General features: G+C 45.0%; 1 protein-coding gene across 1 annotated transcript in view; it reads left to right on the forward strand.

The window, feature by feature from the left end:
• Nucleotides 1–731: 731 nt before the first annotated feature.
• LOC311522429 (cytoplasmic dynein 1 heavy chain 1-like) overlaps nucleotides 732–23,037 on the forward strand; it is a gene marked incomplete at its 5' end in the record, with an annotated part of 101,267 nt that continues 78,961 nt past the window's right edge. Inside the window, 9 exons of the mRNA XM_084631753.1 lie at nucleotides 732–999; nucleotides 10,799–10,886; nucleotides 11,460–11,633; nucleotides 11,891–12,146; nucleotides 16,969–17,155; nucleotides 17,358–17,629; nucleotides 17,737–17,964; nucleotides 19,034–20,110; nucleotides 20,797–20,976. Coding sequence (XP_084487879.1) covers nucleotides 732–999; nucleotides 10,799–10,886; nucleotides 11,460–11,633; nucleotides 11,891–12,146; nucleotides 16,969–17,155; nucleotides 17,358–17,629; nucleotides 17,737–17,964; nucleotides 19,034–20,110; nucleotides 20,797–20,976 — 2,730 coding nt within the window. The remainder of the gene's footprint in view (nucleotides 1,000–10,798; nucleotides 10,887–11,459; nucleotides 11,634–11,890; nucleotides 12,147–16,968; nucleotides 17,156–17,357; nucleotides 17,630–17,736; nucleotides 17,965–19,033; nucleotides 20,111–20,796; nucleotides 20,977–23,037) is intronic.

The following is a 23,037-nucleotide window of genomic DNA, read 5'->3' on the forward strand; positions in this document are numbered from 1 at the left end:
GATTTTGATATATGGGGCATGTAATACCTCATTTGGAGAGGGCTGATAGAGCAGTTTAGTCTTCTTGATATTAAGAGTGAAACCAAGACTTGCATAAGCATCGGCAGATAAATTCAAAAAAGTTTGAAGGTCTTTCTCAGAGTGAGCAAAGATTGCGTTGTCATCGGCATACTGAAGTTCCACAAGAGATGTTGTTGAGATCTTATTCTTGGCTTTCAGCCTGCTAACCCTGAACAGCTTTCCATCCGTTCTGTAAATGATTTCAATGGCAGCTGTAAACTTCCCAGCAATTAGGTAAAGAATGACGGCAATAAAAACTGCAGACATGGTTGGAGCGATGATACAGCCCTGTTTGACTCCTGTTTGTACTTTGAAAGGTTCATTCTGGGAGCCATCGCGGATCTGCCTGCCGAAGGCAAAGCGGGATTTGACGCCTTTGTCGGTCACCTTTCTCGTCAGGTTTGTGACCTCAGTGAATGACAGCTCCCAGGATGTTCTGGGTCGCAGAGTCACCCCCCCATTCAAATTTGCATGCTGGGATTTGTAGTCATTCTCTCTGGCTCTATCTTGAGCATCCAGGCTGTGCTGACTACACTTCCCAGGCCTCCCCATGGCAGGGGGTGGGGCGGGAGATGATTACAGGGCGGGGTGGTGGGTGCGTCTGGCTCAGTAGTACTAGGCGGCGGCTCACCAGCCGAAGCAGGCTCTGAGTTGTGTCTGGCTGTCTCAGTATGTCGGACGGGGCCAGCGGGGGCCCCGGCGGGGGCAGCAAGGAGGGCGGCCTGGACATGCCGGGCTCGGCGGTGCAGAATGTGGCCGACGTCTCGGTGCTGCAGAAGCACCTGCGCAAGCTGGTGCCGCTGCTGCTGGAGGACGGCGGCGAGGCCCCGGCCGCGCTAGAGGCGGCGATGGAGGAGAAGGGCGCCCTGGAGCAGATGCGCAAGTTCCTCTCCGACCCGCAGGTGCACACCGTGCTGGTGGAGCGCTCCACGCTCAAGGGTGAGAGCCGGGCCGGGCGCCGAGCCGCTGCAATGGGGAGAGCCGGGCGGGGCAACTGCCGGGCAGAGGGGAGGTGGCAGGGCTGGATTAACCTTTTGTGGGCCTGGTGCCAAACATATCTGTGGGCCCCCATAGGGGCAAAGGAGCATGGCTTGGGGAAGTTGGTCCCCAGAGCAAGGGACAATGGGGCAAAGCATGGTGGGGCCAGCCCCGCTCCAGCCAGCCCAGTGCAAGAGCACTGGATACAAACCAGCAGTTGCCAGATGCACACTGGCCCGCCCAGCCCTGTGTTGCCAGCATGCCCCTTCCCCTCAGGGGTGGGCCTATGCCATGCCACACAGCCTCCGATTCCCTATGTCTAGTATCCCCCGGAACTGCTATGCCCAGCAGCCCCCGCCCGCCCACAGACCCTCCACCACAAAAGCACAGCGGCCTGCACACCACCACCCCTGCCCTGCACCACCCCACACAGCTGCACCACTACTGCCCAATGCACTTCCCCACAGCGCACCACCACAACTACACAGCACCCCACTCAGACCCCCCCTACTGCCCAGCGTCCCAATGCACAGACCTCCCCCACTGCCCCCCAAGAGATTCCCCCCACTGACCAGCAGCCCCCCACACACACACCTCCAGAGACCCACTCCCTCACACCCTGCCCCCTAGCCACTCACGGACCTGCTGGAAGGTGACTGCGTCTGCAGGCTGAGCTGGCAGCGCAGCCGGGGCCGGTCCAGTGCCAGGGTGGGGAATCACTCCGGCCTCTTGGGAGTGGCGTGATTAGCCAGGCCAGGGTCTGCCCCCGCCCTTGCCGGACTCCCTCAGGACCCACTTGCCTGGAGATAGGGTCACCATACATCCCCGTTTGGCCAGGACAGTTTCCTTTTTAAGCTCTGTCCTGGCCATCCCAACTTTTTTTTGACCAAAAACAGACATTTATCCCATTTGCTCTTGCCAACTGATCAGCTGGCAAGAGCAAATGAACAAATGCCCCATTTGCCAAAAAAGTCTGGTGCGCCCCCCTAGCTGGGCGTGGAGGAATGTGTGTTTGGGGGGTGGCGACGCAAGGTGTCAGGCATCAGGGTTTTGGGGGTCAGCCCCAGCCCCAGCCAGAATGGAGCTTGGCGGGGTTAGGGGGCCAGCCCTAGCCCCTGGTGGTGGTGTGGGGAGGGTGTCAGCTCCTGGCAGTGGTGCGGGGAGCTGGGGCGAAGGAGGGGTCAGCCCCTATCCTGGCAGCGGCATGCAGAACTCGAGGAGGGGGGGTCAGCCCCTGGCTGCGGCATGGGGAGCTGTGGGGGAGGGGTCAGCCCCAGAGGCGGATTTAGTGTTAGTGGGGCCCTGTGCTCAGCTTCATTTTTGGGGCCCCTCCTTGGGACCCAGCCAAGAAAAAGAACATTCTCTCTGATCTCCCCCGCCCCCATTTTTCATTCTTTTTTTCTTCATCCTTCTCTTGTAAGTAAATGAAAATAAAGTGAGGTACCTTGATTGTTCTTGTAGTCTAACTTATTTTTCCACAGACCACTTGAAAATCACTGGGGGTCTCGGTGGACCACTTAATGATCTTTCCAAATATTGTTTGTACCGTTAGCTAACGATTGTAAAGCGCTTGGGATAAGAGCGCTTTATAAAAAAAATGTAAAAAAACATTGGGGTGCGGACTCTGGCCAGGACTTAGGGTGCGGGAGGGGGCTCAGGGCTGGGGGTGCAGGGTCTGGAAGGGAGTTAGGGTGCAGGAGCAGGCTGGGGGTTGGGGTGCAGGGTCTGGCCAGGAGTTAGGGTGAGGAAGGGAGCTCAGGATTGGAGTGTGGAGCGCTTACCTGGGGCAGCTCTCATTTGGTGCGAGGGCTGCAGGTGGGAATGTGAGGGGGAAGGTGCAGGAGTCAGGGAGGGCAGGGAGCTGGGTGTGTGAGAGGGGGTGCAGGAGTCAGGGCTGGGTGTGTGTGAGGGGTTGCAGGAGTCAGGGAGGGCACGGGGCTGGAGGTGTGTGAGGGGGTGCAGGAGTGAGGGCTGGAGGTGTAGGGTCTGGGAGGAAGTTAGGGTGCAGGAGTGGGCTGGGGGTTGGGGTGCAGGGTCTGGCCAGGAGTTAGGATGCAGGAGGGGCTCAGGGTTGGGGCAGGGGATTGGGGTGTGGAGCACTTACCTGGGGCAGCTCCTGTTTGGTGCAAGGGGTGCAGGTGGGAATGTGGGGGGGGGGGTGCAGGAGCTCCCATTTGGTGCTTGGGGTGGGGATGTGGGGGGTGCAGGAGTCAGGGCATGGGGTGTGGGGGGGCTGGGTATGTGTGGGGGGTGCAGGAGTCAGGGCTGGGGCCATGGGGGTGTGTAAGGGGGGAGAAGGGGTCAAGGCAGAGAGCTGGGGGTTTAAGCTGGGGTCATGGGGGTGCTTCCAGCCCCCTGCCTGAGTAGCTCATGGCAGGGGGCTGGAGGGGGTATTTGTAGGGGGAGTGCAGGGGCTCTACCCTGCCCCGATTTCCCCCCCTTCTCCAAGGCCCCGTCCCTGCCTCTTCTCTGGCTCCTCCCCCTCCCTCTGGGTGTGCTGGCAAACAGCTGTTTGGTGGCGCCATGGTAAACCCGGTACTGGGAGGAGGGGGTTGGGTTGGGCGGAGCCTCCCTTTGCTGCAGATGGTAGCTGCCAAGCTGGCGGCAGTTGCTGCTTTGTGCGCCATGGTGACCTTTGTTCCCCTGCTCCCTGTGACAGGGCTTGTTGGGCCTGTGACCTCCCCCCATATACACACACACAAAGTGAGGGGTGGGCCTGTCACTCCCTCCATATACACATACACGCAGTGGGGGTGGGTCTGTGATCCCCCTGTATCCTCACCCTGCCCCCAGGAGAGATGCTGACCCCACATGCACGGTGTAGTGTACCCTGTAATGCCCTATTGCAACAGGAAGAGGGGAGACAGCCCCATCAACAATTCCCTAACTTGACCAAAGAAAAATCCTAACATCATGCCCTTATCTTTTCAAGTCAGGTACCAACAGGGAAGTCTATGTGAAGGCACAACGGCTGTTGTATTTACCTACATAAGACCTTTGAGCCAGCATCTACATCTTAGTTTATAAAGAGCTTTGGAGTGATACGTGGCACAACACAGCAATAAAGTCAGATGCTGTTGTGAAGGAGGTCCAAGTTCAAGGCTTCCAAGCACTCCAGTGCTGCAAAGCCAAGAAAGAAACTTGACAAAACAATAAATGCAGAGCTCAAGGGAATGTTTTATCGCCTCAACTTTGATTTCAGCCAAAGTTCATATAAGGCAGTGTCCACACGTCTTTTTTCAAAGATCAATGTTATTTTCTTGATCTCGGTAATTTAAAACTGAAGTACCAGTTTCTGGCTATTTTTTCTTCCCACCGCAAAGACACATTAGTAGCGCCTCTGTATAGGTTTTGAGTTAGCTTTCAGGACCAAGGCTATGGTACATTCCCTTCCTGTGGGAATGGACAGGGGTGTTATTTGTGGGTCACAGCATCTCTTCTTCGCTCTATTCCAGTACAGGAGGTTACAGGGGGAGCCAGTTCCACCCCACGGGGGGAATCGGTTAGAGAATTGTTGAAATGTTCCCAAGGATCATTAGTTTCTACGTGGCTAGTTCACAGATGCAGGCAGAAGGAATCTCCCAATGATTTCATCTGAAGGACTGCACCTGCCACAGTGTTACAAAGTACTGCAGTGCAGTATAAACAGTGGGTATGAGCCAGTGCTGTTGAAGGACTTGGATGTGTGATGTTATGTTCTAGCAACTGAGCTACATTAACACCAGTGACATTCAGTTAAAATGGAATAAATGTTTCAAAACCTGGCTTGTGTACTTTTCTCTGTAATGTTTCAGAGTAGCAGCCATGTTAGTCTGTATTCGCAAAAAGAAAAGGAGGACTTGTGGCACCTTAGAGACTAACCAATTTATTTGAGCATGAGCTTTCGTGAGCTACAGCATCCGATGAAGTGAGCTGTAGCTCATGAAAACTTATGCTCAAATAAATTGGTTAGTCTCTAAGGTGCCACTAGTACTCCTTTTCTTTTTTCTATGTAAGGTATTTACATTGTTTCCCCCTTCCCCCCTTGTATAGTATCTAGTAACTTTTTTATGGGTGAGTTGCTCATAGGGAGGAATAAAAACTACATTCGTTTCAGATATGGTGTCATAAATATAAAAGGAAGGGTAAACACCTTTAAATCCCTACTGGCCAGAGGAAAAACCCTTTCACCTGTAAAGGGTTAAGAAGCTAAGATAACCTCGCTGGCACCTGACCAAAATGACCAATGAGGAGACAAGATACTTTCAAAGCTGGGGGGGACAAAGGGTTCTCTCGATCTGTGTGGGTTTTTTTGCTGGGACCAGAGCAGGAATGCAGGTCAGAACTCCTGTAAAAAGTCAGTAAGCAATCTAGCTAGATATGCGTTAGATTCTGTTTTGTTTAAATGGCTGATAAAATAAGCTGTGCTGAATGGAATGTATATTCCTGTTTCTGTGTCTTTTTGTAACTTAAGGTTTAGCCTAGAGGGATTCTCTATGTTTTGAATCTGATTACCCTGTAAGGTATTTACCATCCTGATTTTACAGAGGTGATTCTTTTACTTTTTCTTTAATTAAAATTCTTCTTTTAAGAACCTGATTGCTTTTTCATTGTTCTTAAGATCCAAGGGTTTGGGTCTGTGTTCACCTACGCAAATTGGTGAGGATTTTTATCAAGCCTTCCCCAGGAAAGGGGGTGTAGGGCTTGGGGGGATTTTGGGAGAAAAGACGTTTCCAAGTGGGCTCTTTCCCTGTTTGTTCGACGCTTGGTGGTGACAGCAATAAAGTCCAAGGACAAAAGGTAAAATAGTTTGTACCTTGGGGAAGTTTTAACCTAAGCTGGTAAAAATAAGCTTAGGGGTTTTTTCATGCAGGTACCCACATCTGTACCCTAGAGTTCAGAGTGGGGAAGGAACCTTGACATATGGGGATGTAATAACAGATATCAAATCCTTGACAGTTAGTTAGGTGGTCTGGTATGTCTAACCCCGATCAAAGCTTTTTTGCAATAGGTTGGGTGGAGAAGTGGGGTGAGAGTGGGAAGTCAAAGTCCTTAAACTCACACACAAAAAATAAGCCAATTGTGCTCTAACTCGAGTTGCCCCATTTATGAGACACCTAGTATGTCTACACTGTAATGCAATCTGTGGTACAGTCTCAGAGCCCAAGTCATTTGGCTTGGGCTGCTGGACTAAAAATAGCAGTTTAAATGTTCATCTCAGGCAGGAGACAGGACTCTGGGACCCACGCCCTGCACAAGGCCTGTGCTCTAATGTCTACACTGCAATTTTTAGCCGCCTCAGCCCAAGCCCCACAAGTCTAAATCAGCTGATGGGCACCAGCCACAGCTGCTCAGTGAGTTATTTTATTGCAGTGTAGATGTACCCCTGGTGCACTTGGTCCCCAGTCTACCCCAGCATGTTCAAATATTGCAGGCACAGACTATTTTTACTGTACACATCATGTTACGTCTAAGAGAAAGTGCTCTGAGAGCAATTTGTGAACATTTTGGTATTACTCATTCCTTTCTGTGATGGATACATTTCCTCACTCCTGACAGGATAAATCTTTTTGAGGACATTACTCTACCTAAACTTCACCCAACAAATGTGCCTTGGGCCAAATGCCAAGAGGCTGATTCTGCAAACACTGGTAAAACAAATTGCCATTTCATGATACTTCTAGCAGTAGTAAGTTAATTGGATGTTAAATTGAGCACCACGAAATCTTGAATGGGCAAAATAGCTCATTTTAACATCCTGGGTTTTATTTAACACAGTAAAAAGAGCAAATGATTCCAGCAGTTGTATAACTGTAAACTGTTCCAAAAGAATACTTATGACATTCTTGCTTTATGTAATTATTGGATCCCAGCTTTGCCTGCATTAGGGAAATGCTCTCTTCATTTCCCACTGTTGCTAATGTTCAGCTGAAGCAATTCTAGAAGCTCTACTTCATGCTAAGTGTAGACAGTATTAACTGGCCAGACCTTTTTAAGCACCATGGTGAAGACCTCCAAATCCAAACAACATAGTGCTTAAAACAGTATGGTGGGCTGCCCAAGTAAGGGAGTGAACACCAGTATACCTGAATTGGTGTTAATGTCAATGTGGGAATCTTTTTGGAAAACTTCCATGGCCTCCATGACTAGCCTGGGGTGATTCTTAACAGTTGCTTTGACAAAGCCACAGCGCGAAGTGTTGCATGTTGCACGCAACATGGTCAGATGTTATACTGGCATGCCCAAGTGCTAGGTTAGTTTACTTCAGACTAATGACTTTAACATGTAAATATTAATTTTAGTAGTAGTCTCCTTTTAATAGCTTGTGACAATTGGCAAGTGTCTATGACTTGAGTAATGGTACCTCTTTCACGAGAGACTATGAGCACACATGTTGTACAGTAAGGGAAACTTATGCAACTGTTTCAGAATAACTGACTCAAATGCGCTATTGCGTGCTGGTCTTAAATGTGTTCATGTTTCCTATCTTGGTATGTCATTACATAAACCAGCAGCTGTCTTTTGATTTTGAGCCCTCAATCTACTCTCTACTCACACCTATCCCTTTGCTACCCTTTCCAGCACCACACTATCCAGTCCAGCCTCTTCCTGGATGCCCTAGGAAAATATTTGCATTACTTGCAATAAAATTTATGATCTGGTTTGTAATAACTAGCGTGTGAAGCTTTGACTGCCATGTTCCCAAACTGAAAGAGAAACAAGAGAAACAGAGAAACAGCAGGCTGAGGGACCTCTTCTTTGCCATCATTTCATAGGAACTTTAGACCCCTGCTCCAAGCCATTGGATAACTACTAGAAGGCTACTGGCAAACTTGTTTGGCCCTGCTCCCCCCACCTCCATCCCCTAAAAAAACAAATCTCAAACAAGGCTTCAGCAGGATTAGTTTTTCTTCACTAGCAGAAGAATCTCTTTAAGGAAGGGCAGAGGAGTCAAATGGCAAGCTATTCCTCTGGAGCTTTTTTTTTATTTTATTTTTTATTGGAGCTTGATCCATCTGATCGTCCACTTCAGGCTTGCAACAAGTCATGTTGTGCATGTGGCTGTTTTTAGTGGGGATAGTATGTCTCTGAAATATTTGGAGTGTCTGGATCAGGAATCAGAGTAGCAGCCGTGTTAGTCTGTATCCGTAAAAAGAAAAGGAGTACTTGTGGCACCTTAGAGACTAACAAATTTATTAGAGCATAAGCTTTCATGAGCTACAGCTCACTTGCATCCGATGAAGTGAGCTGTAGCTCACGAAAGCTTATGCTCAAATAAATTGGTTAGTCTCTAAGGTGCCACAAGTACTCCTGTTTTTTTTATGTCTCAGGAATAGGTTTGATCTTTTGGGGTCCGCAAAGGACTGTTGTTCCTTCAGGGTATGTCTATACTACTGTAAGTAGACACCTGCGCCTGGCCTGTGCCAGCTGATGGTGGCTAAGGGGCTATTTAGACATTCCAGCTCCAGCCTGCGAGGTGGGAGGTCCCAGAGCTCAGTCTGCCCAAACCTGTCTGCACTGCAATTAAACAGCCCCTTCACTTAGGCACAGTGGGTTTGGGTGATTTTTAATTGTAGTGTAGACATACCCTCAGATGCTTTCTTTGTATAGAGCAGGGGTGGCCAACCTGAGCCTAAGAAGGAGCCAGAATTTATCAATGTAAATTGCCAAAGAGCCATAGTAATACATCAGCAGCCCCCGCAACACCCCCCCCCGCCATCAGCTTCCCCCGCTTCCAGCGCCTCCCACCCACCGGCAGCCCCACTGATCAGCGCCTCCCCCTCCCTCCGTGCACTTCCAGATCAGCTGTTTTGTGGCATGCAGGAGGCTCGGAGGGAGGAGTGGGAGGAGCAAGGGCAGGGCAGCCTCAGGGGAGGGGGCAGGGAGGGGTGGAGTGGGGGCAGGGCCTGTGGCAGAGCCAGGGGTTGAGCAGTGAGCACCCCCCAGCACATTGGCAAGTTGGAGCCTGTAACTCCAGCCCCGGAGTCAGTGCCTATACAAGGAGCCGCATATTAACTTCTGAAGAGCCGCATGTGGCTCCGGAGCCACAGGTTGGCCACCCCTGGTATAGAGGAACCAGACAAAGGTGAACCCTCTATAGGCGGAGAGAAGTTTTGCTAAAATTCTAAATCTTGTTTTAAACACTTCATCAAAAAGGAATCTGTTCTACACTAATAGCCTAAACAACAATTTTTAAAATACCACATTCTAGAAAAGGTTTTGTTAATATTTTTAAAACTGATCCACCTGACTTTTATGGACACTCTTGGTCAGCTTCAGCCGCTAAAAATTAATAGCCTGACCACTCATATGTTGAATTTTTAAAAGATGATTAAAAACATTCTGAAAAAGTGTGCTGGAAATATAGTACTGATGAGCTCACTAGAGCTATGATTCCTGTCAGCATCACCTGGGGTAAGAGAATTTACTTCTGTTGGAAGTCGTATTCTAATGTAAATACGCGGCTGGATTGTCAGAGCTTTTACACAGCTAATACAGTAGGAAGGAGGTTGAATACCTTTAAGTGCAATGGGTAGAGTTCTAGCACTCCTGCTTTGTTACAAAGTTAAAATGTTAAGTGTTGACTTTTCTACTCTGACTTGAAAATGTAAAGCACCCAGTGCTGACTACTATCAACTCTCAGGAGAAGAGCCAGACTTCAGATCACAAAGATTCACCAGTTAATCTTATCAAACATAAATTGTGTGCTGTTAAGTGGTTGGTTTCATCTGGACATCAGGGGCATCTACCACAATGGGCTACTATTAGTCCATGGGCTTTAGGTGCTACAGTAATACGAAATAAAACTCTGGTAGTTTATCTTTTGGAGGCATTGGGAGAACAGGAGAGTAATGCTCTTGTTCTTTTTCTAGCTTGGGCGTGTCTTCCTCAGATGGAGACAGCTTTGTGCTGCATTGCAGTGGTTTCACTGCAGAAGTGCCAGCATGCCCAGTGCTTACATCACCTTGTGACTCACTAGCTAAGTTAGGGAAACAGTCATTTTCTCTTACACTTTGTACTTTTAATCCTCTCTTTTCGTTAATATAATTTGAAGTCTTTGAAAAATATCAAGGCAAGTTATGAAAAGGAATTAAACTGACAATCTTGTGACATGTTTTCTTTCAGGTCTTTAAGTATACTGAGATAACTAAACTTTGTGTAGTTTTAACAAGCCATAACTCAGGCTTTGTATTGTGGGGAAACTCTGCAATTCTATCTCTTGAAATCAGCATGTAAGGAGTTGGCTTGTAATTTGCTTTCACTACAGCAATTCATACAGGAGGCAGCCTAGAAAAAAGGGGAGCAGTAGTGGTCCTGAAGTAACTAATAGCTTGTAATAAATCCATAAAAACCTCTGTCTTGAGGAGTCATGTGTTTCTGGGTTCTAAGTCATGGTTTAGTATAAATGAAAATATATTTTGGTATGTTCTGTCCAACTCTGCTGACAACAAATGAAATCATTCTAGGTATGATTTTAATTTAGTTGCCTTGGAAATGCTGATTAAAAATCAGACTGATTGTACAATTCTCAAGCTAAGTAACAAGGCTCCACCAGTTTTTATCTTATCTGGTTATTATAGATAGTGTCTCAAACCCCTAAAAATATAACTTGAGCTGTATGGCACACCATATTTTGTGTAAAGTTTCAAACCTAGATGAGAGGTTGGTATGAATGCGCTCCTACACGAGTAGGTATGAGGTAGATGGGGTGGAGAGGGATGGGTTCAAAGGCTTTTAAGTGTATGTTAGAGGTTTTTAATATATCAAACTCTGTTTGCAGAGAATGTGGATGATGAAGGAGAAGAGGAAAAAGAGTTCATATCCTATAGCATTAACACTGACATTCATTATGGGCTAAAGTCAAACAGGTGAGTGCAGTCTCACTGAAATCTGATATGAATGTTTTAGGACTAGGAAAAGATAGTCCTATAATCCTTAGGCTAACACATATAGTAATATGTAGAGCTTATATAGTGCTTTTGATGTTCAAAGTGCTCTACAAACACCTAGCTTCACAACAGCACGCGCACTCTCTCCCTCTCTATCTCTCTCTCCCTCTATGCTTGCATATTTGTCTCTTGCCATTGTCTAACCCTAGCACACATTTGTCTCCATGAAGCTAAAATATTTAAGAAGCAATCTTACACCAGAAAATGGCGTGCTTTCAATTACCATGATTATAGACTTGATTGCTTTTAGTTTTCTGTCAGGCTAAAATGGATGCATATAAAACCCTAATACATTCAGCTACTAGAAATAGTTTTAAAGCAGAAGCACAAGTTTTGCTCTCACACTTTCAAAAGTGTATCCCGGTAAAACATGTTAGCATGTAACGTCTGATATACACCTCCTAATCTTGTGTTGTACTAGAGCTACTGTAATTTACTGTATTCTGGAATTAAATGTCTTATGGTTAACTAACTTTTTTCTTTGCTCCGCAGTTTGGCATTCATTAAGCGTACACCAGTGATCGATGCTGACAAACCAGTGTCCTCCCAACTGAGAGTGCTTACTCTTAGTGAAGATTCTCCTTATGAAACATTACATTCTTTCATTAGCAATGCTGTTGCTCCCTTTTTTAAGTCCTATATCAGAGAGTCTGGCAAAGCAGACAGGTAATTCTGTTAAATGCAAATAATAAATTGTCCGTACTAAAGAAAAATGGATCAAAAAGAATGTGGGGTGAGGTAAATAGGACTTGAAACAATTGTAATAGGAAAATGATCTTGAAGCTAGGCTATTGCTTATGAGATTGTCACAAATTGGTGCTGCTTGTTGAGGATGTAGTTCAAGTTACATAAAATTACATGCACTTGTGTTCATATATGCCTGTTGGTCTCGCTTTTCATTTGGTAACGTTTTTTCCCCCCAGGGATGGTGATAAAATGGCTCCATCAGTTGAGAAGAAAATTGCAGAACTTGAAATGGGACTTCTGCACTTGCAGCAGAATATTGAAATTCCAGAGATCAGTTTGCCAATTCATCCAATTATTACTAATGTTGCCAAGCAATGTTATGAGCATGGAGAAAAGCCAAATGTTACTGACTTCGGTGACAAGGTTGAGGACCCAACTTTTCTCAACCAGCTACAGTCTGGAGTTAATCGATGGAATAGAGAAATACAGAAGGTAAAATTGCAGAACCAAATGTCAGACTACTCGGTAGAAACTCCTGTGTCATTCTTTAAGGGTGTGAAAGCCTCCTCTTTTGCTGTTGGCCCCTTAACCGTGTAGTAAAATCTTACCCCATGCAGGAAACTCTAAACACAGGGCCAGATTTTCAGCCAGCGTAAACTGAGCTACACCACTGTACAGTTGAGAACCTGGCTCACGTTCTGTGCCTTCAAGTAAATTGTTATTAATAAAATGCTGGCTAATTTTCATTCTTTCCATTCAGGTAGTAAAAAATGACTGAAATTTAAAGGGACTGGTGCAGAAGGCTGGTACTGAGTAGAGCAGGTCTGGGAAAATGTTTGTTGTTACTAGTATGTATAAAAGTTCTGCCCCACATGCTTTGCTTTGGTGAGGGTGGCAGCTTACTTTGCCTTGCCATAGTGTTACTCCCCCAGTAACTCAACTCTGCTCCAAGTAAAGTTCTGAACCCACTGTGAAAGACTAACAGTGTCATGAATGATCTTCACTGAATTAAATTAAACCTTATTGAAGTAGTTTTAACATCTTTGGAGTTCATTGTATTAAAAATGCAAATATACTATTGTGAGATTACTTGGGACTTCTTTAGCAGGAAGCCAAGATTAATTCAATCTCTGGAAGAGATTGTAAGGCTCTCCAAAGATCCTTCTGAAACAATGAGAAGTTTTAAGATTAAGGGGGTTTCCTCTAGGAGGGGAGCGGTAATGTAGTGTAATTCATCTGGTTATCAACTCTTTGAAGCCACATCCCTGTCCCCAGATATAGTTCAAACCGGATTCTTGAGAGACTAGCAAAGAGAAGACCTTTGGATGAATAGCATGAGTTCAAACTGATTGAGGACGACTTCCTGATCCATCTAGCAGACAGGACCTTGGGTTCATGGAGGGCCCTGGTCCTCAGGGAAGGCTTGGAAGGACTTGCTTTCTGAGTCCCCAAGAGGCTGTGTGCTGGTTCTGAGCTGAAGCTGTGATGAGCTGATAATCAGAAGGACTCCTCTAGGTTGTGCGGGGGTTGATGGACTGCTTCTGACAGAGTCCATGTTAGGGTTTAGGTTCCTCATAAGTTTTTAGCACTTTATTTTGAAATGGTTTCTCTCTGGGGATTTTTTAAGAATGAGATTGGCTCGCTTAGATCTGTGTGGTACTATGTGTTGATGATCACTCTGTTATCAGTCTGTGAAGAGAAAGCAGCAGGTATCCTTGGCAACCTGTCTGTGCTGGGAAATAAACAGTGAAGGTAGGGAACTAGGCAGCCTGGGACCACCTGAGTTAAAAGGGAGAGAGATGTGGATCTCCAGACAAGAGAGGCAACAGCAGGGGACCTAAAACCTGGGAGTAAGAGCCCTTGCTGGCCCAGTGAGGGGGAAGTACAGATGCAGATGCCCTGAACTGACATCTCGAATAAATGTACTTAAGTAAGAATTAATCAGTTTTATGCCCAACCCAGCCGCTCTGTAGGCCTCCTCTGGGGTACTTAGTAAGGCCTTGGCTTCCCAGCAAGGCCCCTTCTGGCAGTCCCCTCCTTTCTGTGAAAAGCAGTAGGGCTTCCAGCATCTCTGCTCTTCCTTCCCACAGGAGAAGCAGCATCTGTGCCATGCTGTGTTTCACGTCTCTTCCACTTCTCTTTCAGGAGTAATTATGCATCACTCTTCCTCCAAAGGAGCCACTGACTCCCTTGCCTGAGTTGGCTCACTTCTCTGTTTCATAGATATTTAGGTCAGAAGGGACCATTATGATCATCTAGTCTGACCTCCTGCACAATGCAGGCCACAGAATTTCACCCACCACTCCTGCAAAAAACCTTATAACTATATCTGTGCTATTGAAGTCCTCAAATCGTAGTTTAAAGACTTCAAGGAGCAGAGAATCCTCCTGCAAGTGACCTGTGCCCCATGCTACAGAGGAAGGCGAAAAACCTCCATGACCTCTTCCAATCTGCCCTGGAGGAAAATTTCTTCCCGACCCCAAATATGGCGATCAGCTAAACCCTGAGCATATGGGCAAGATTCATCAGCCAGATACCACAGAAAATTCTTTCCTGGGTAACTCAGATCCCACCCCATCTAATATCCCATCACAGACCATTGGGCCTATTTACCATGAATATTTAATTACCAAAACCGTGTTATCCGATCATACCATCTCCTCTATAAACTTATCGAGTTTAATCTTAAAGCCAGATAGATCTTTTGCCCCCACTGCTTCCCTTGGAAGGCTATTCCAAAACTTCACTCCTCTGATGGTTAGAAACCTTCGTCTAATTTCTAGTCTAAATTTCCTGGTGGCCAGTTTATATCCATTTGTTCTTGTGTCCACATTGGTACTGAGCTTAAATAATTCCTCTCCGTCTCCGGTATTTATCCCTCTGATATATTTATAGAGAGCAATGATATCTCCCCTCAACCTTCTTTTAGTTAGGCTAAACAAGCCAAGCTCCTTGAGTCTCCTTTCATAAGACAAGTTTTTCATTCCTCGGATCATCCTAGTAGCCCTTCTCTGTACCTGTTCCAGTTTGAATTCATCCTTCTGAAACATGGGAGACCAGAACTGCACACAGTATTCCAGGTGAGGTCTCACCAGTGCCTTGTATAACGGTACTAAAACCTCCTTATCCCTACTGGAAATACCTCTCCTGATGCATCCCAAGACCGCATTAGCTTTTTTCACGGCCATATCACATTGGCGGCTCATAGTCATCCTATGAACAACCAATGCTCCAAGGTCCTTCTCCTCCTCCATTACTTCTAATTGATGCGTCCCCAGCTTATAACTAAAATTCTTGTTATTAATCCCTAAATGCATGACCTTACACTTACTACATTACTTACTACATTACGTTACTATTACTCCAGTTTACAAGGTCATCCAAATCCTCCTGTTGGATATCCCTGTCCTTCTCTAAATTGGCAATACCTCCCAGCTTTGTATCATCCGCAAACTTTATTAGCATACTCCCACTTTTTGTGCCGAGGTCAGTAATAAAAAGATTAAATAAGATTGGTCCCAAAACCGATCCTTGAGGAACTCCACTGGTAACCTCCCTCCAGCCTGACAGTTCATCTTTCAGTAGGACCCATTGTAGTCTCCCCTTTAACCAATTCCTTATCCACCTTTCAATTTTTCTATTAATCCCCATTTTATCCAATTTAGCTAATAATTCCCCATGTGGCACGGTATCAAACGCCTTACTGAAATCTAGGTAAATTAGATCCACTGCGTTTCCTTTGTCTAAAAAATCTGTTACTTTCTCAAAGAAGGAGATCAGGTTGGTTTGGCATGATCTACCTTTTGTAAAACCATGTTGTATTTTGTCCCATTTACCATTGACTTCAATGTCCTTAACTACCTTCTCCTTCAAATTTTTTTCCAAGACCTTGCATACTACAGATGTCAAACTAACAGGCCTATAATTATCCGGATCACGTTTTTTCCCTTTCTTAAAAATAGGAACTATGTTAGCAATTCTCCAATCATACAGTACAACCCCTGAGTTTACAGATTCATTAAAAATTCTTGCTAATGGGCTTTCAATTTCATGTGCCAATTCCTTTAATATTCTTGGATGAAGATTATCCGGGCCCCCCGCAATTTAGTCCCATTATGCTATTTGAGTTACGCTTCAACCTCAAATATGGTAATATCTACCTCCATATCCTCATTCCCATTTGTCATGCTACCATTATCCCTAAGATCCTCTTTAGTCTTATTAAAGACTGAGGCAAAGTATTTCTTTAGATATTGGGCCATGCCTAGATTATCCTTCACCTCCACTCCATCCTCAGTGTTTAGCGGTGCCACTTCTTCTTTCTTTGTTTTCTTCTTATTTATATGGGCATAATATCTGTCTGCCAAAGGGGAGTGGGGCTTTTTCAAGTTGTGGTGAAGATAAATTTTGAAGAGGCTACTATACAGTGACACTTAGTTAACTTGAAATATCTGTGTCAAGACTTGAATTTTTACTTCTGGAAATAATTTGTGGATGGATGCTATAATTGAGACAAACATAAGCAAAGCTGGCTGCTCTATCCTTAATGTATTGCAAACTTATACCTTAAGATTTCATAGGATGCATGCATATCACTTGCTCCTACACACACAGGCATAATCTAAATAACGATGAAATATTGGCTTTTTACTTTTTCATGACCAAATTCTCAGTGTTCCTGCATGGGTACACTGAGGCAAAGGATGAGGCCACAGCTTCCTTCTTTCATTTTATTGCCAGCTCCTGCAATCATTGGATTCTGGGACTGATTTAGTACACCCAGCAGGTTCCCAACGAGCATGGCTTATGTTGGGGCTGTATTCAGTGCCCTTCTGCATAACTCACGGTGACTGAAACCAAATGGAGATAGGGTACCAACTACACTTGTTTTTTAAAGCAACCACAACTCCTATGTCTAAATGAGTTCAGTCTATCCCGGGTAGATACGGGGTCACTTCCACTTGGCGTCAACAACAACAGCTTTGCACCTTCTCCAGTGTACCTCCCAGAAGCCTAAAGAAATACGTTTGCTCACCTGTGAAAACACTTTAATTTGGCTCTTCTTTTACCCTAGGAATATTTTTTAATTTACACCTTTTGTGTACAGCTACTGCAGGCAACGTTCACTATTACAGTTGTTGGTGAATTGCTTGCAGTAGGCTCGTGTAGACTAGAACTTTCCATTTTGGCATGTTGAACTATTAAAATTGTGTGGAGGCAGTTAATTGTTGTAGGTAGGTTTGCACTTCTATTAATAAACAGTTACACAACAAAAGCATGTCACTTTCTTCAACATTTCATTTATGTCTTTAAGGTGACCAAACTGGATCGAGATCCTGCGTCAGGCACGGCTTTACAGGAAATTAGTTTCTGGCTGAACTTGGAACGTGCCCTGTACCGCATTCAGGAGAAGCGTGAAAGCCCAGAAGTCCTCCTGACACTAGATATCTTGAAACATGGCAAACGTTTTCATGCTACTGTCAGCTTTGACACAGACACAGGTAAGAAATTACAATGTGCTGTAGCTTCATGAGCAGTTTCTGTGGAAGTTTAGCTCTTGTGATATAGTTACACAAGTTAAACATCAATATCACAATCAAAAAGCTTCACCTTGTATGAAGTGAAAACTATTGTCTTTAAACTGGCCAGATGGAATTGACACAATGAGGTCAATTAAATTTAACTCTCTTGTATTGTATTTAGGTCTAAAACAGGCACTGGAAACTGTAAATGACTACAATCCACTGATGAAAGACTTTCCTTTGAATGACTTGTTGTCTGCTACTGAACTGGACAAAATAAGACAGGCACTTGTGGCAATATTCACCCACCTGAGAAAAATCAGAAATACGAAGTACCCCATTCAAAGGGCACTGCGTCTAGTGGAAGCCATTTCAAGAGACCTGAGTTCTCAGCTACTGAAAGTATTGGGAACCAGAAAACTGATGCATGTTGCCTATGAAGAGTTTGAAAAGGTACGTCTAGGATGTCAAATATGGTAATAGCTAACGTAACACACTGAATGCAACTATGAGAGCATGTCGTTTGAGAGTCAAACAAGTTTACGTTCTTAAATTTTCAGGTTATGGTTGCATGTTTTGAAGTCTTCCAAACTTGGGATGATGAATATGAGAAATTACAAGTGTTGCTGAGAGATATTGTGAAGAGAAAGAGAGAAGAGAATCTGAAGATGGTGTGGCGTATCAATCCTGCCCACAGGAAACTGCAGGCTCGTCTTGATCAAATGAGGAAGTTCAGGCGCCAGCATGAGCAGCTGAGAGCAGTGATTGTGAGAGTCTTAAGACCTCAGGTAGTGTTCCACTCCTTTCTAATTGGGGTAACTGCCTATACATCTGGTAAAGATATAGTAGTTTCCCATCTCTTGATGAAAGCCTACAAGCCAGTCATGGTAAAATGTATTAACTCACAAAAGCAAAATTACTTGTGTTCCCCTGCAAACAGCCGACTAAAGGAACCACAGGTGCAAAACATAACCAACAGAGTTTGGGTAGAACCCTTAGAAGCTTTCTAAATCCACCATGGAAAGGAATATACAATCACTCTCATAGCTGTGAGCTCCTCTGATGGATCTGAAGCAAGTTAAACAGTTACTTCAAAGTTTTGATATCTGTGACATAGCGGTAAAGACCCATTTTCAGCTACATTAGAAATGTACCAGTACCAATTCAATCTGTAACTGATCACTTTTGTATTCATGCAAACAGCAATGTTTTTTCTCTGTATAATCTCTCTTCAAAAGGAAAAAGAATCTGGGGATTTATTTTCAGGCCTTGAGGGCATGTTTTTAAATTGTCTTTAGTTTTCCAAAAGGAGCAGTCCTATTCAATTATTCAGTGTTTATACCCTGACAATAGTGAAAGATATGTAATCATTTTTCAGTTTGCTTACAGACATTAATGAGAAGAATGGTATTACATTCTTCCACGTTTTCTTAATAATAAGGCTAAAGTGTCCATACTTAAATCCATGAATAAAAGCACTCTAATGCTGGCCTGTTTTTCCATGTGATTGGAAAAAATGGATCCTGCATGCAATAACTTGCTTTAAGTTTGGATCGCTTGATTTTGAATCTGGCAAATAACTACAGCACAAGTTTGAAGTGGAGAATCTCTCATTATTGCTAAACAGCGTGCAGCAGAAGATATACTCTCCTTGTCTCATTTGCAGATTAATACCCAACAGAAACCAAATTAGCACCCTTAGGTTCCAAAGGGTTTAGTCAACTGTAAGTACAGTGCAAAAAGTAATTGCATGTGTCTTTTTACAATGTGTACATAAAATGCTTCACTCTGAACATGTGTGTGACAAAGAAACGGTTAGATCAGTGAGTCTTTACTAAACTCTGTGACTTTATGCAGGTCACTGCTGTTGCCCAGCAGAATCAAGGAGATGTACCTGAACCCCAGGATATGAAGGTAGCAGAAGTCCTTTTTGATGCTGCGGACGCTAATGCTATTGAAGAAGTGAATCTTGCTTATGAGAATGTTAAAGAAGTAGATGGCTTAGATGTTTCCAAAGAAGGTACAGAAGCCTGGGAGGCAGCAATGAAACGGTATGATGAAAGAATTGATAGGGTTGAAACAAGAATAACTGCTCGTCTACGAGACCAGCTTGGCACAGCAAAGAATGCAAATGAAATGTTTCGGATCTTCTCCAGATTCAATGCTTTGTTTGTCAGACCTCACATTCGGGGTGCTATTCGTGAATATCAAACACAATTGATCCAGCGTGTAAAAGATGATATTGAGTCTCTTCATGACAAATTCAAGGTACAATACCCACAAAGTCAGGCTTGCAAAATGAGTCATGTTCGCGACTTGCCTCCTGTTTCTGGGTCTATAATCTGGGCCAAACAGATTGATCGACAGCTCACAGCCTACATGAAGCGTGTTGAAGATGTGCTTGGCAAAGGTTGGGAGAATCATGTGGAAGGCCAGAAGCTGAAGCAGGATGGAGACAGCTTCCGTATGAAGCTCAGCACTCAAGGAATATTTGACGATTGGGCAAGGAAGGTTCAGCAGCACAACCTTGGTGTGTGTGGCCATATCTTCACTATTGAAAGCACTCGTGTTAGAGGCCGAACTGGAAATGTCCTCAAACTAAAGGTCAACTTTCTCCCAGAAATAATTACACTCTCAAAAGAAGTCCGCAACCTTAAGTGGTTTGGATTTCGTGTTCCACTTGCAATTGTCAACAAAGCTCACCAAGCAAACCAGCTCTATCCTTTTGCTATTTCTCTGATTGAAAGTGTCCGTACATATGAACGGACCTGTGAGAAGGTGGAAGAGCGTAACACTATTTCTCTGCTGGTAGCTGGCCTAAAGAAGGAAGTGCAGGCTTTGATTGGAGAAGGTATTGCCCTGGTGTGGGAGTCATACAAACTTGACCCCTATGTACAACGCCTAGCAGAGACTGTCTTCAGCTTCCAAGAAAAGGTTTGTTCTACTGATTATGTTCTTTTTTCCAAGGGAGACTCTGCACATATCGGTGGCAGTTGAGTTTATCAGCAACAAAATATTTTAGTTTTGGATTGTATACTATTCAGGACAACAGGTGTCTTCCTCTTGGAAAATAATCTTACTGTATGCAACTATTGCTTAGATTCCACAATGTCTTATAGTATTGAAGAAGTCGCTGAATAGAAAAACAATTGACAAGATGTATGCTCTCAGATTATTACCTGGTAATGTGGCAAATGTTCTCTTTAGGGGGTGGTAGAGAAACCATATCTTATAAAAAATGCTAATTTCATGAAGTAGCTACTGAACCTTTTTAGTTAGTGATTATAACATGAACACGTGTTGTATTAATGCTTTATATTCTAGTATAGCATCAGCTACCTTTTTAAAAACCTGAATGCATGTTTCTCAGTATCTCCCTTTTAGATTAAGGGAATTAGCCAAATTTTTGTGCTAATTTAGTCAAATTCTGACTTCTCCATTATCAGGCAAGTTCCCAGAGTCTTCAGTAAGTTTCAGTGAATGAAAATGTAATGACTCTCCCCCCTCTCCCCCTTTGCAAGAATGGATGTAGCTCTTTTTGTGAGAGAGGGATGTTTTATCACTTCCCTCAACATGGCAGACTGCTATCAGCAAAGTACTAAAATTAAATGTTCCCTTAGGTGGATGATCTGCTCATTATTGAAGAAAAAATAGACCTGGAAGTTCGATCCTTGGAAACCTGCATGTATGATCATAAGACTTTTTCAGAAATCTTGAACAGAGTTCAAAAAGCTGTGGATGACTTGAATCTTCATTCATATTCCAATCTGCCTATCTGGGTCAATAAGTTGGATATTGAGGTAGGTCTTTCACTCAAAGTGAACGTAGCCTTCAAAGGTGTTAGGTGGCAGAGTAATTTGTCACTAACAACGTGGTCTACCACTTTCAAGTGACCTAGAGTGAGAATTTCCAATCTATTTGCCAGTTGCTTGAATATCTCTACCAAATGCCATTTAGGACATCTGGCAGGCTCTTAGGCAGACAGATAAAAGTGCTTTGCTCCCAATGACTGGAATTAATGGATTCCAGGGGAGACTTGCTAACCTTTTAGCTGACAGGATAATAGCTAAAGGCTTAATAGATGGTTGAATATGCGTTGACCTGAATTTAATGGGTTAGTTTAATGGCTCGCCACTGATCGCATCCGACCAGAATATTTATAGATTCTTCTCCAATTCAGACTACAGAGTTCAAGAACTCAATGAGCTCTATAACAGGAGAGGATTCTCGGGGTGCTTGACAAGAAATAGTACACTGAGGACAATACCAAATTGATAAAACCTTTCTTGAAATGCAATGAAACTTATAACTGCAAAACAGTAAAAGAATTCCAAAACTCCTGGTGGTAACATTTCTGTTATAAGTACCTTAACCTAACATACTCTCACTCCTCCTTGAGGACACAGTAATAGGAGGTGAAGGACCATCCTCACTCCCTGGCATGTCCGATTACGCGATGGTGCTGGCTTCCCCCATGGTTAGGAATGCTGAGTAGTTATACTATACTGCACAAGCTGACCTGATAACGTGATCGTCTATATAGTATAGGAGAACTGAATGAAATGAATGAATCAAAGGAAGAGTTTTAGAATAGAGTCGACCAGTGATGAGCTGCCAAAATCTTAACAACCGGTTCCCTATAAAAAGTTCTGATTTAAGGGATGTGCCCCAGTATGTATTTTTTGTACCAACAGGGTTATCATACGTCCGTATTTTCCCAGCTGGCGATTTAAGAACCAAAAAGCCTGACCTGCCTGGGAAAATACGGATGTATGTTAACCCTGCCTAAATTTCTTGTTTAAAAAGATGGCCTGAACTAGAAATGAGCTCCGTTTCACATGTGTGGGTCCCCATCACTCCCTGGGGGTGTGCTAGGGTGACCAGATGTCCCTATTTTATAGGGACAGTCCCGATTTTGGGGTCTTTTTCTTATATAGGCTCCTATTACCCCCCCCCACCCCCTATCCTGATTTTTCACACTTGCTGTCTGGTCACCCTAGGGTGTGCACATGTGTGGGTCCCAGCTGCTCCATGCCCCCCTCGCTGAAGCAGGTGTGCAGGGTTACTGCCCTGGGAACTGCAGGGCACCAGTGGACATGGGGCCAGCTGCAGACAGGGGCGTGGGGCATGGCTAGCTGGAGGCAGGGGGTACTGGGCTGGCTGCGCGCAGGGCAGGGGTTGACTGCAGGTAGGGGCTGGCTGCGGGCAGGGCAGGGGGTGCGGCAGGGGCTGGCTGCGGGCAGGAGGTGCGGGGGTGGCTGGAGACAGGGGCTGGCTGCGGGCAGGGTGGTGGGTACTCACGGGGAGAGCGGCTCGGAGCAGCCCGAGCAGCAGGACGCGGCCCGCCAGGCAGCTGCGGGAGCCCCAGGGCCAGGGGTTGGGGGAGCAGCAGCAGCAACAGGGCTCATGCCCAGGGCCAGGCGGCAGCCCACGTGGCTCCTGCAGCACAGCGCCCCCAGTGGCCGGAGAAGGAATTACATCACTTCCCGGCCGGAGCCCATCAAAGCCTCAGCACCGCTCGCAGGGAAGCAGGTTAACAACCAATTCTAAAACAGCTTGAAAATTTAACAATCGGTTCATGTGAACCGGCTCCAGCTCACCACTGGAGTCGAATCCCAAAGAGCTCTTTTACAAGGTATTTTACAGGATCCTAACCTATGTAATTTAGGCCCAACCTACTATACCCAAAACTTATTTCCGAACCCTAAGAATTTTATGGGTACCCTTCTCCTATAGGTTGGTGGATTATGACACTTATTTTCTAAATATATTAAGGATTATCTCATTCCCAGTACTGCCAGCCTAGGCTCTCTTGATGACCTCCAAGTTGTATACGCTTCAGTTACCAACCAGTTGTAGAA

Source organism: Lepidochelys olivacea (genome assembly GCF_965140295.1).
Source record: "Lepidochelys olivacea isolate rLepOli2 genome assembly, chromosome: 6".
NCBI classification, from domain to species: domain Eukaryota; kingdom Metazoa; phylum Chordata; order Testudines; family Cheloniidae; genus Lepidochelys; species Lepidochelys olivacea.